This window comes from Pelophylax lessonae, assembly GCF_965119305.1.
Source record: "Pelophylax lessonae genome assembly, chromosome: 1".
NCBI classification, from domain to species: Eukaryota; Metazoa; Chordata; class Amphibia; order Anura; family Ranidae; genus Pelophylax; species Pelophylax lessonae.
The window spans coordinates 236,727,235-236,741,247 of NC_138768.1; the positions used below are offsets into that span (position 1 = coordinate 236,727,235).

Below are 14,013 nucleotides of genomic sequence, written 5' to 3' on the forward strand. Positions count from 1 at the left end.
TTACATTTGTTTATTTGTGCCATTGTATCCCACCCCGGGCTCTTTCGGTTCCTGCAACTTGCTTTACTGCACATTCCAAAAGCTAGAACAAAGACTAGTAACATGTAGCTTTGCTTATTTTTCTATGGATAAAGAAAATCTCTTTCAATATGCTGCTTCCTCCCAAGTGACTTCCACATAATTGTGACAGCCAGGGTTATACGACTTTATTGTAATGAAGAACCCAGAGAAATGAATTTGACCTCTCTCTTGGATACTATTCTTGGATACTATTACAGGGTAGCAGATTATTTTCATGCTGAGAAAAGAATCACTAGGTTACTCAAAACACTTACCAGGCTTTTTTTATAGCAAAGTGTAGTAACGCATAGCAACTACTCACACATCCCTTAACTAATTGTAAATGGAGGGTAGTTTCTTGGACTGGAAATGGAGGGTTCTTTGAACTGTTTTCCCAAATTAGATTTTTACCTTTGAGGAAAGCTAAAGTATTCACATTGGTAATAATAGCTTGCTAATACTCTTACAAAGCGCAAATTCCCGTGCAGAAGACCGCTGCACAAAATGAAGTGTTCATAATAATATTACTTTTATACAGTTTACACAAAGGTGGCAAATGACAACGTTTTCCAATTGCAGAGATGTATGGGTTAATGTCAACTCTTTTCAAATTGATGAGATATATGACTGGATGTCCACTGTTTTCAGTTGGGGAGGTGTATGGCTGGATATCCACTGTTTTCAGTTGGGGAGATGTATGGCTGGATGTGCACTGTTTTCAATTGGGGAGATGTATGGCTGGATGTCCACTGTTATCAGTTGGGGAGATGTATGGCTGGATGTGCACTCTTTTCAGTTGGGGAGATGTATGGCTGGATGTCCACTGTTATCAGTTGGGGAGATGTATGGCTGGATGTGCACTGTTTTCAGTTGGGGAGATGTATGGCTGGATGTCCACTGTTTTCAATTGGGGAGATGTATGGCTGGATGTCCACTGTTTTCAGTTGGGGAGATGTATGACTGGATGTGCACTCTTTTCAGTTGGGGAGATGTATGGCTGGATGTCCACTGTTATCAGTTGGGGAGATGTATGGCTGGATGTCCACTGGTTTCAATTGTGGAGATGTATGGCTGGATGTCCACTGTTATCAGTTGGGGAGATGTATGGCTGGATGTCCACTGGTTTCAATTGTGGAGATGTATGGCTGGATGTTTACTGTTTTCAGTTGGGGAGATGTATGGCTGGATGTCCACTGTTTTCAGTTGGGGAGATGTATGGCTGGATGTGCACTGTTTTCAGTTGAGGAGATGTATGGCTGGATGTCCACTGTTTTCAATTGGGGAGATGTATGACTGGATGTCCACTGTTTTCAGCTGGGGAGGTGTATGGCTGGATGACCACTGTTATCAGTTGGGGAGATGTATGGCTGGATGTCCACTGTTTTCAGTTGGGGATATGTATGGCTGGATGTCCACTGTTTTCAGTTGGGGAGATGTATGGCTTGATGTGCACTGTTTTCAGTTTGGGGATATGTATGGCTTGATGTGCACTGTTTCCCAGTTGGGGAGATGTATGGCTGGATGTGCACTGTTTTCCAGCTGGGGAGATGTAAGGCTGGATATGCACTGTTTTCATTTGGGGAGATGTATGGCTGGATGAGCACTGTTTTCAGTTGAGGAGATGTATGGCTGGATGTGCACTGATTTCCAGTTGGGAAGATGTATGGCTGGATGTGCACTGTTTTACAGTTGGGGAGATGTAAGACTGGATATGCACTGTTTTCATTTGGGGAGATGTATGGCTAGATGAGCACAGTTTTCAGTTGAGGACATGTATGGCTGGATGTGAACTGATTTCCAGTTGGGGAGATATATGGCTGGATGTGTACTGTTTTCAGTTGGGGAAATGTATGGCTGGATGTCCATCCAGTTGCTGGGATGTATAGCTGGATGTGCACTGTTTTCCAGTTGGGGACATGTAAGGCTGGATATGCACTGTTTTCATTTGGGGAGATGTATGGCTGGATGGATGAGCACTGTTTTCAGTTGAGGAGATGTATGGCTGGATGTGTACTGATTTCCAGTTGGGGAGATATATGGCAGGATGAGCACTGTTTTTAGTTGGGGAAATGTATGGCTGGATGTCCATCCAGTTGCTGAGATGTATGGCTGGATGTGCACTGTTTTCCAGTTGGGGAGATGTATGACTAGATGTGCACTGTTTTCAGTTGAGGAGATGTATGGCTGGATGTGCACTGTTTTCAGTTGAGGAGATGTATGGCTGGATGTGCACTGTTTTCCAGTTGGGGAGATGTATGGCAGGATGAGCACTGTTTTCAGTTGGGGAAACGTATGGCTGGATGTCCATCCAGTTGCTGGGATGTATAGCTGGATGTGTACTGTTTTCTAGTTGGGGAGATGTATGACTAGATGTGCACTGTTTTCAATTGGGGAGATGTATGGATGGATGTACATCCAGTTGCTGAGATGTAAGGCTGGATTTCTGCAGAACACAAAGGTTTGCAGAACCTGTAAGAAAATCCCGACTTATTGAACCTTTTAGGAAACTTCTGTTTCTAATGAAGAAGTTCTATACACAATATTCAGGCAGAGGATGCTTACTCGAGTGTACAAAGCATCACAGCTCCCCTCCTGTGATTTATGTATAACCATGCATACTGAGTAAAATTATATGTTATTGTTATGCACAGAATCACAGGATTCTGAGATTTGTAGAAATGAATATAAACAATAGCATTTCTAATATTGTAGCTACCTTATTAATGTTAATGTATTCCTAAACCTAGGGCTTCATCCGAGGGTGTTCTACATGTGCACAGTAGGAGGTTCCCAGATTTGTGTGTGATCTGCAAGTCGGACGTGTGGAAGAAATAAACAGCCAACAGATCAGGTTTTTCTGGGAGTTGACCAAGGCTCTGCCAGACATGGTAGGACATCTGAATCTTCAAGGCATGGAAGACAGCTTAAAGGACAAGAATCGGGAAGGGTTATTGGACAGTCCAGATTCTGGACTTCCACCGAGCCCCAGCCCTCCATTTTACTCTATTTCCCCAGGCATCTCTGAGAGCAGAGCTGAGGGCAGCACCACCCCAACACATTACCCTGGATATGCCTACAGGAAGGAAGTCAAGGAGGGCAAAGTGGTAAGTACTTTATTCCTGCCTTTATTTATTGCCTAATTACTTGGTCATACCTGCATTCCTCTATTCTTTTCGCAGAATTAGATTGAGTCTTGTGTTAACATGTTCTTGACATTTTAGGTGTTATTCCATTGTGTCTTCATTGCATTAGAGCATGTTAATAGGGACAGGGTGGGGTCTCATACACAGTATAATGCTCTAATAATCATAGGTTGTTGCAGAAAAAGTGTTCCCAGGGTAGAGTGTTACAAGTTACTCTCAGAATAAAATTCATTATCTATTCAACATTTTCGGTGTAGCATCTTATATGCATGTTCAAAATCAGATGTGGGGATTTCTATATCCCACTAAGACTGTGATCTCTGCAAGCAGATTTTCTGCATAATACATTTTAAAATAAAATGCAGGCAATGTGCATTTGTCTGTAAACTGGGGGTGTAGTTAAAAACAGTGTTGTGTAGATTTGTGCAAATAACATTGAACCATTAACCAGTATCTCTTTGTATTTTGATAAACTTGTTGATTGCAATAGGCTCATCAATTCACATGGTGTTATCATTTCTGGTACCACCTGTGATCCTTAGATCTGAATCTGTAATGCAGCGTTTTTGGCTTTCCCTTATGGTTCCTTGTTATTATGTGGCATAAAAGTCGCTGCTATCAATGTACAGAAATACTAAACAGAATGTTTGTGATTTATATTTACATATTATTTCCTCTTGTGGCTAGTTTGGTGACCGACACCCAGCAACACAAGGAATAGTGGGTTAGTCTGTGGGTCAGTAGCTGACCCTGACTCAGTTGGGAATCATTGTACTATGCATTACATTACATTACATTAATATATGTGTTTAGTGTAAAAAGTACTATGCATTACATTACATTAATATATGTGTTTATTGTAAAAAAACACTGATGCAGAAACCTTTAGCAACCAGTCAAAAATCATGTCTGAGTTGACTGGAGATTGCACTCTAAAATCAGATTGGTTGTTATGCACCTCATAGTTGTTCTTCACCCTGCTTTATTGAATAAATAAAAATAAAAAAAATTATCATTTAATTTTCTATATGTTTCATCAGTTTGATAAAATTGTCCTCAGCTGATTAATTAGGATTCAGATACTGCTACTACTGGCATACAAAGCTGATGTTATTATTATAGATAACTGCATCTTATTGTATTTTTTTGTTTGAAAGCACCACTTTAACATGTCTGCAGCCCCCCCCCCCCCCCAAAAAAAAAAAAAAAAAATAAGCATTCGTTTCAGTCTTTGCTTTAAAATTATTTATTATCTCTCTTTATACTAGAATAATTGTATCATGTAATAAGTCATTGTTAACCTGGAGAATTATTCCTGGATGTCTTTGCTTTGATAAATATATAAGTTAATAGAGTTTTTTCTTTTATATCACTTGTTCCAATGGCTTAGGTAAACCATAATGCAGTGAGCATGTTTTTTTTTTATATATCAGGTACCGGCACTATGACGTTTAGTCTAAACACAATAATGAAAACTTTTCATTGATTTCTTTGGGTTCCTGCACATTCTTGCACATTGCCCCATATACCATTCACTTAAAGCCTAAATATCTGCACTTAAAGCCAGATATCTGAAAGCAAATTCACATTAATGCCGTAATAGTATGGGAGATCTATTTGATGTAAATAATATTGTCAATATAAGTGTTATCAAATCCATTACACATAATTTGTAGTCTGAAAGAAACACTTGCATGATGCAAGAAATGCTACATTACTTTGCAATTCAAGATCTGATATGGGACACTTCCTTTTATGGGGTGGCTGCATAGGCCTTTAAGGGTCTCCCTGAAGCCCCAGCATAGCCCGCCTATATGCATGCTCCCAATGGGGACAACAAGCATACAAAAAGATGCACTGTGTGCTGACATGGGCAGACAGGCAGTTTCTGCACAAGATGGCATCACCCACCAGCTTGTGATTGACAGCTGTTTGCCTGACCTGCAGCCAAAGGTTTATGGGACATCCAAACCCAATATCAGCAGGTTAGGTGATCACATGGAAATTTTGAAAAGTGCTACAAATGAGAGAAGGCTGTGTGCACAACTCTAAAAGGTTACAAATATCTTTGGAGCTGGTTCACATATGTGTGGTGCATTGCTTTTAAAGCATGTTTTAAATGCGTTTTTAGGCCTTTAATATATGTAAAACACGTTTACATTAAAGCGCATCAAAGATGCAGCAATCAGGATTTTTTCAACGTACAGGTATGAACAGGGTCAAATAAGCCAATTTAATGGGATAAAAAAAAAGATTGTATAACTTAAAGGGTAACTCCACTTTCCTAGGGGAAAAAAATAGCAAATAAAGAAAAAACAATATAGCGTATGCAATTACGACACCAATCATATATTGTAATTGAATGTTATGAAAAATTACCTTTCCTTTTCAATCTGTAGCTGTTGTATTTTTCTAAAAATGCAATGCAATATGGCTACCTGTAGCTGTTCTGTACACAGAATGTGTACTGACCACACCCCCAGAAACATCATTTCCTGCTGTTGTGATTGGCTCACCAGTTTTCCCAGAAGTCTGCCTAAGATACAAGTCACATTTTAGGGAACCCCTGCAAAAAAAATGTCATTTTTGGTGAGATACTCCCAATAGGAACACATCTAAAGGGATGCAGACCCAGCTGCTTTCCTCATTAGAGCCCTGCAGCTGCCCCAGCTGATAGATAAATATGAACCCACTCCCATTAGACTAACTCAGCACAGAGGAACAAACAGTGATTTCTTCAGAATAGCAAAAGGTAGGAATCTGCAACATAGTTTGTTAAAATCTGCAATGTACAGAGATCACCCAGAGGGGAATGTTTTTTTTCTTAACATAAGTGGAGTTACGCTTTAAAGAGTTTATCGAAAAGAAAATTAACTTTTACTAAGGAGGGCTTAATACTACTATGTATATTTTGTAGTTATATATGTAAATGGGATAATTGCACTGTAGGTAATTGCAGCAAGCAATAGCGCTGAGCCAATAGAAACTCCCTACTTGGCAAATCGACACATTTCTATACATAATACAATAATAAAAATGTGCTAGAAGAAGCCTGTGCTAGAAGAAACACTGCAAATATGAGCTTACTGAAAATATAAATGATTATATACAGTATGAGCAACATAATAATGTAAGCAATGTGCTCATAATGTCCTGTTTTTTGTATATGTTGGAAAAAGTCCTCTGTTTGTCCACTGGGGAGTGTCCTGTCCCATGCACCATGTGCTGCTATGCACAGTGAACATGGGAACCCATTCTTGAAAGAAGCTATATAAATACTACATTTGCCATGCTTACTTTAAATAGCATGATGAGGCTATAAAACTATATTGCAGAAAGGCACCATAATTTCACTGTCTTCATTATCATACAGTTTTTTTTTTTTAATAAAAAAAAAGTGAGTGTTGTCTTGAGACTGCATGTTTTTTTAGCCCCCAAGTTGAAAAATGGAGGGGCAGGACAGTTGGTATGTGAGAAAAGCACTAAAAAACAGTTGGGTTGCCTGAATAGGCTTGATTATGCCGCCATTGTAACTACTGCTTGGAGAACTGTCTGTGCTAGGTATCTCTCAAAACTTGGAGAGGGGAGAGAGAGAGAGAGAGAGACTGTATGCTGGCAGCCTTGTAAGTAACAGGTATAAAAAAAAAAACAAGTTTTATATATTCTGTAATAGTGGCATCTCCTTGACAGAAAAAGACTGGAATGTGTAGTAATGCTGGCCATACAATAGCCGAATAATCGTTTGAAAATCTGTCATTTGGTTCGATCGTTCCTTTTTCGTCCAGTTAATGGGCACAAATAGAAAATAGTTTTTAACCGAAAAATCGAAGGAACAGTTTTGAAAATCCGCCAGCCGAACGTTAAACGAATGATAAATTGAAAGGTTAATGTGTTTCTCGGCCGACCTGTTTGCACTAGGCATATGTGACAAACTGAACGAAAAATTTATTCATTTATGTCCAATGAACGATTTATTATTCGGAATTCGGTCATTACATGATGGCACGATCGTCTGCTCTCATGGCCGATTTTTCGGTTTTCGAAAATGAGTTTGCCTGATATTTCGGCTAGTGTATGGCCAGTTTAAGACTGAAAGCAGTAGTAACACCCCCCCAAAAGAAAATGTAATATATTGCAGTTTACCCCAATCCTTAAATGTGGTGGCTGCTTCAGTTTTTTTTCCTAGATCACTAGGTGAATTTATTTCACCTAGTGATCTGGCCAATACCACAATTCCAATCTTAGAGTGTCTCCAATCTGAATGTAAGAGCAATGGAGACACCTTTGGACAGTGGCCTTGTCAGTCTGGGGAGAGGCTAGTGTTAGATGCACGAGCAGATGTATATAGATTTGACTAACAAATTAACCACATGCCGTCCGCCCTATAGTAGTTTTACTGCTACAGGGCGGCACCTGTACGCTGGATCATATATATATATATATATATATATATATACAGTGTATATATATATATATATATATATATATATATGTGATATAACACTTCTGGGTAGAGGGCGCACATGTGTGTCGCCGCCAGCTCACTCCCACATCCACACAGCGGGAGCTGATCCACAGGTACCATGGACTCGATGTCTGCCGGCACCTGCTGTTCACGAGGAAAAGAAACATAACTGCAGTCTACCCATGTAAACAAGGCAGATCGCCGCTCTAACAGGAGGGAATGGATAGAATTTGTGCCCCTGCAAAGCAGGGAATAAATTCCATCTCTTCATCTAGTAAAAGCACCTCCCACAGTACAGTAAAACACTGGCTAGGCACACAGTTAACCCTTTGATTGCCCCTGATGTTCAACCCCTTCCAAGCCAGTGTCATTATTACAGTGACAGTGTATATTTTTTTAGCACTGATCACTGTATTAACCCTCATTTACATTGAATGTGGCTGTGAAATCGCGAGCCTTTATCTGAAATTGGACAATTTCAAAGCCGCATGTCATTGCGATTTCAGGTGCGACTTTGAAGACATCTGTGCAGCTTTATGCACAGATGTCTATGCAAGTCGAACCCAAAATCGTCAAAAGTAGTGCAATCCACTGATTTGAACATGCCATTGCTGACAATAGGGTGTGACTTGTAATGTGATTTGACCTGTCAAATCACATGACAAGTCGTTCCAATGTGAACGAGGGCTTAGTGTCACTGGTCCCCAAAAAGTGTCAGTTAGGGTCAGATTGTCGCAGTCCGGCTCTAAGTTGCTGATTGCTGCCAATACTAGTAAAAAATAATAATTAATAAAAAAATATCCCATTGTTTATATACTGTATATAACTTTTGCCCAAACCAATCTTTATATGCTTATTGGGATTTTTACCATGGTAAAGACCCCTGCCAGTGTCACATGTTTTGTCTCAACCCTCTAACTGAGTTTTTAAAGAAGGCAAAGGAAGGTGAAAAGTTCTTAGTGGCTGGATCACCAGGTCAAAAAACAAACAAAAAAAATGAATGCAGCCACCACATCTAAGGATCGGTAAGCTGCAATATGTTACGTTTTTGTTTTTAATTTTAATACCAATTGTCGATTTAATGCTGGAAACCCTATAAAGTTGGTTACAGCCAGTTTAATAGAGAAGTATGGCCCAATATTTTATTGTTATACTTCTCTTCTGGGTCGCGGAAGTGCACTTATTTTTGCAGTCATGTGACCCAGATTCAGCCAACAGCAGGCTAAAGCTGGCCATACATGGATCAAAATTCAGCCGGTTCAGCAGGGACCAGCCAAATTTCAATCCATATATGGGCAGGATGATTGTACCCAAGTCGGCCCATTGATCAACTTGGGTACAGTCAAAGAAAATCGATTCACCTATGGCTTGCCTGAAGCTCACTGTCAGTTGACCTCCCAGAGCTGTTTCAGGCTCTGGAAGAATCCTGTCCATATTGCTGGGATCCACCCAGCTACCTGATTGACAGCTGGCTCTGGCTCTCATCAGGAGCAGTGTGAACCCGGCCTGAAGGATTATTTAAAGTGGAAGTAAACCCTCCTATCGTTTTCAGCCAAGGAAGCTGCCATTTTGGCCTCTGTTTATTCTTCAACTGCCATGATGCTGCACATGTAATCAGTTATGACACCAGCCATTGGATGGCTTGACAGTTTTGTTGAGAGCACATCCAATGTGACAGTACCATTACCAGCACGTGTCCGGAATGTAACTGTTTTTGAACAGTTAAATCAATGGGTTTACTGCTTTAATGCCCCTTTCACACTAGTGCGACTTCAAAGTCGCGCGATTTACCGCGATTTTGCCACGACTTTTGCCGCGACTTTTACCGCAATTTTGACTGGGCTTGAATGTCTTTGGCCTCAAAATCGTGCCAAAGTAGTGCAGGGACTACTTTGAAGTCGGTGCGACTTCAAGTCGCGCTGATATGAATGGGGCTCATTGAAAATAATAAGAAAATAATAATGAAAAAAAGACTTGTCATGCGATTTTGCGGTCCAAAATCGCGGGACAAGTCGCACTAGTGTGAAAGGGGCCTAAAAGGTTTACAGAATATCCAAGTGGGGCCCATACTATATCCTCTGCATCATTTTCTGGCAGGCATTTGAAACACATAGAAACTGTAACTAATGGTAAGCGTTGCTCACAACAACCATTGCTGTTCACTTATAATAAAAGCACGTCAGAGAAGTAATAATCTTGGCTTTGAGAGGAGAGAAGTGAGGCATATATGGACTTTAATTGTACCGTAACAGATTGGGTAAGAAAAAGGATTTATTTTTTAAAACATCATTATATTATCCAAAAATATACAAAATAAAGGAGAACATCTCCATATTAAAACACTAATACCGCTTAGAATTAAGGCCAAAAAGTTCTATTTGGTACTATTTTAGTACATGGATTGCAGGAAAAAACTTACCAGGAAAGGTTAAAGGACCTTAACATGTATAGCTTGGAAGAAAGAAGAGACAGAGGGGATATGATAGAAACTTTTAAATACATAAAGGGAATCAACTCGGTAAAGGAGGAGAGCATATTTAAAAGAAGAAAAACTACCACAAGAGGACACAGTTTTAAATTAGTGGGGCAAAGGTTTAAAAGTAATATGAGGAAGTATTACTTTACTGAGAGAGTAGTGGATGCATGGAATAACCTTCCTGCAGAAGTGGTAGCTGCAAACACAGTGAAGGAGTTTAAGCATGCATGGGATAGGCATAAGGCTATCCTTCATATAAGATAGGGCCTGGGACTATTCATAGGATTCAGATATATTGGGCAGACTAGATGGGCCAAATGGTTCTTATCTGCCGACACATTCTATGTTTCTATGTAATACAAAATGTGCAACTGTTAGTTTTTACTTTTACACTTGTGCTCTACAAATCATACATCACAGATGGAGTCACCCTAAAGGTGTCATAGCTGTCAATATGAAGAATACCATCTGGATTGGTTGAGCTCAACGGGATATTTGCCACTTCTTCGGGAGCTTATTATATCATCATACAGATCATCTAATATGACACCTTCTTTATTTCTAATAATCTTGGCTGATGTGGGACATAGGGGTTGATTTACTAAAGGAAAATAGAAAGTGCAGCAGCACTTTGCAGGAGCAGTTGCTCCAGAGTTTAGTAAATGAGCAGAAGTCCTGCTGACTTCCTGCATCCAATCATGTGCAAGCAAAAATAAATTTTTTTTAAAATTTTCCTTGCACGTAATTGGGTATTCTTTGCAAATTGAAGCTTTACCTCAATTACCCCGCTCTGGAGCAACAGCACTTTGCAAAGTGCACAGTCTATTTGCCTTTAGTAAACCAACCCCATATTGTAAATTCTGTTCATCTACAGTATTTGTTGCATGTGCTTGATTTCTGCATAGAAATACAAAAAAAATAACAATCAAATTCCAGGAATAATATAAGGCTAACCTGAGCTTAATGTCAAAGATGAAATAGGGTTTTCTTGTTTTTACAGCTGTTGTGGACAGAGCAGGCTGTATGCGCCAAGCATGGCTCTTGAGTACCATATGCTGTCAAACTGTATTTCAATGACATTGTCAACATCTGTACATATTCAGTGCTGGCTGCACTTGGCTTTGAAGTCCAAATCTTGTCTTTCTGAAAGTTAGACTGAAATTGCCAACTCATGCCTTTTGACTTCTTTTTGAAACCTACAAATCTGAAACAGGTAATAGTGGCCATAGCGGACATCATGCAGTGTTTAATGCAGACAGGGTAATTATTTACAGATGTTCCTGATACACTAGATAAAAAAGAAACTGCTCGTCTATTATGGGACACATAGGAACTGTTTATGTTCCCAGTTTATCTGTGTAATATAGTTCTACTTCTACAGCAGGGTCAGGTTGATGATTGTCTTTTGAAAAAAAAGTTCAACCTGGTGTATTTTAATCCCATTCAAGCCAATCAGATTTAAAACCCTTACATATACCCAGTGAGGTGACTGACCTCAGATGATACATAGAGATAAAAACAAATCCTGCTACATACCTTGTACCTGTTTCTCTGCAGTCTTCTCTACATCTGTTCAAAGTCCAAAATTGAAAAAGCTTGTCTGAGCTGTCAGAAAAAAGGGGGGTGGAGAGCTGAAGTTACTCTGCAGAGATCAGTGAGGAGAGGTCTGAGAGCTGATTGGAGGGAAGGGACACACGCCCCTTCACACAGCACACAGGAAACAGAGCTGAAGCTTTCAAGCAGCTGGAGTTCTGTCCATTTTCACCTTATTTCTCTTGGTGTCAGGAAAACTTGTCTGAAGTGATTAATGCTTAACAAAGCAGCAGACAGAAATGACACTTAAGCTGGATACACACTATCCAACTTTTGTTGGTAGATTTCCTTCAGATTTACCTTTTCTATGTAGTGCAAGGGCCTGCCAGATGGCATACAAATTGAAAGTGTTTAGAAAGTGTTTTGACCTCATATTATATGGTTTTGGTAAGTCTAAAGGAAGAAGTCTTCAGAAAATATTATAGTGTGTATGGCCCATTAGTGCTCTTATTAGAGACAAATGTACACTATAGAAGGATATGCTTTGTTCATATTTCATGTCTGAAATATCTCTTTTTATGTCTTTCATTTTTTTTTTTTTATCAAATTTGATTAAAGTAAAATGAACGCTGCTATAGGACCTTTGTATTACTGGTCCTTTTTTGTCATTACATTTTGTACTGGATTTTTATTAATTACAGTGCTTCCGGAAAGTATTCACAGCGCTTCACTTTTTTATTTTTTTAATTTAAAATGAATTTTTTTAGGTCAAAGGAAAAAGCGGAAGTTACAAAGTACAATATCATATCATGTGTGGGGGAGGGATTTCCTCCCACGTATGAGACTGCAAACAGGTAACAACGTGTTAACATCTTGGTAGTTTCAAACAATGAGAATACCACAAGTTAGGCCTTGTAGACAATAAGATAGTTTTAGAGTCGGTTCACACTATGGCAACATGACTTCGGGGGCGACTAGTGAAGTCGCCATGCACCGCGACTTCGGCGCGACTTGCACGGACTTCACATAATCGAAGTCAATGCAAGTCGCTCCGACTTCAGTCAAAAGTAGTACAGGAACCTTTTTCTAAGTCAGAGCGACTTGAGTCGCTCCTATTAGAACGGTTCCCATAGCACTGAATGGACTGCGACTTGTCAGGCAACCAAGTCGCCTGACAAGTCGCGGTAGTGTGAACCGGGACTTAGGGTCTCTACGACTATCCCAGAGGGCGGAGCCATCCTGCCCTGAACTGAAAGAGTGGGAGTAGGGGGCTCAAAGGCAGGTGAGAGAATAGTAGCGAGTGTAGAAAGCGCCAAAGAACTGGTGCAACACATTTAGTACATATTGAGTAGAGCAAAATTATGACTGCATAGGTGCGAGAGTGAAAGGAAAGATGGGTATTTACATCTGGCTCTGTTTTGTCCAAATGGAGACCAATTCTAGTGGGCAGTAACAGTTAAATAGGAGTGTGGCCCCAGTTATGTGAGTTTGATGCTTCTGGGATGTGCCAACCATGGAGCCCATTGTCTGCAAAACTTGACACCCAGTAGGTGAGATTTTGAGAATAGGTATTCCATTTGCGATGCTCATTTCTACAGAAAATACCCCATAAGGACAATGTGAAAGAAGTTTGTTTAAAATCTTTGCAAATTTAATAAAAATAAAAAATTAAAAAAATCACATGTACATAAGTATTCACAGCCTTTGCCACGACACTCAGAATTGAGCTCAGGTGCATCCTGTTTCCACTGATCATCCTTGAGATGTTTCTACAACTTGATTGGAGTCCAACTGTGGTCAATTTAGTTGATTGGACATGATTTGGAAAGGCCCACACCTGTCTATATAAGGTCCCACAGTTGACAGTGCATGTTAGAGCACAAACCTAGCTATGAAGTCCAAGGAATTGTTTGTAGACCCCTGAGACATGATTGTATCAAGGCACAGATCTGGGGAAGAGTACAGAAAAACTTCTGCAGCATTGAAGATCCCAGTGAGCACAATGGCCCCCATCATCCGTAAATGGAGAAGTTTGGAACCACCAGGACTCTTTCTAGAGTGGTCTGACAGAGCTCCAGCATTTCTCTGTGGAGAGAGGAGAACCTTCCAGAAGAACAACCATCTCTGCAGCACTCCACCAATCAGGCCTGTATGATAGAGTGGCCAGACGGAAGGCACTCCTCAGTAAAGGGCACATGACACCCCAACTGGAGTTTGCCAAAAGGCACATGAAGGACTCCCATGACCATGAGAAACGATTCTATGCTCTGATGAAACAAAGATTGAACACTTTGGCCTGAATGGCAAGTGTCATGTCTGGAGCAAACCAGGCACCA

At 40.1% G+C, this 14,013-nt stretch overlaps 1 protein-coding gene across 1 annotated transcript in view; it reads left to right on the top strand.

Moving 5' to 3' along the window:
- RFLNA (refilin A) overlaps positions 1-14,013 on the top strand; it is a 70,924-nt gene that overhangs the window by 5,851 nt on the left and 51,060 nt on the right. Inside the window, exon 2 of the mRNA XM_082262202.1 lies at positions 2,808-3,164. Within this exon, the coding sequence (XP_082118328.1) occupies positions 2,946-3,164 (219 nt within the window). The 5' untranslated portion in view covers positions 2,808-2,945. The remainder of the gene's footprint in view (positions 1-2,807; positions 3,165-14,013) is intronic.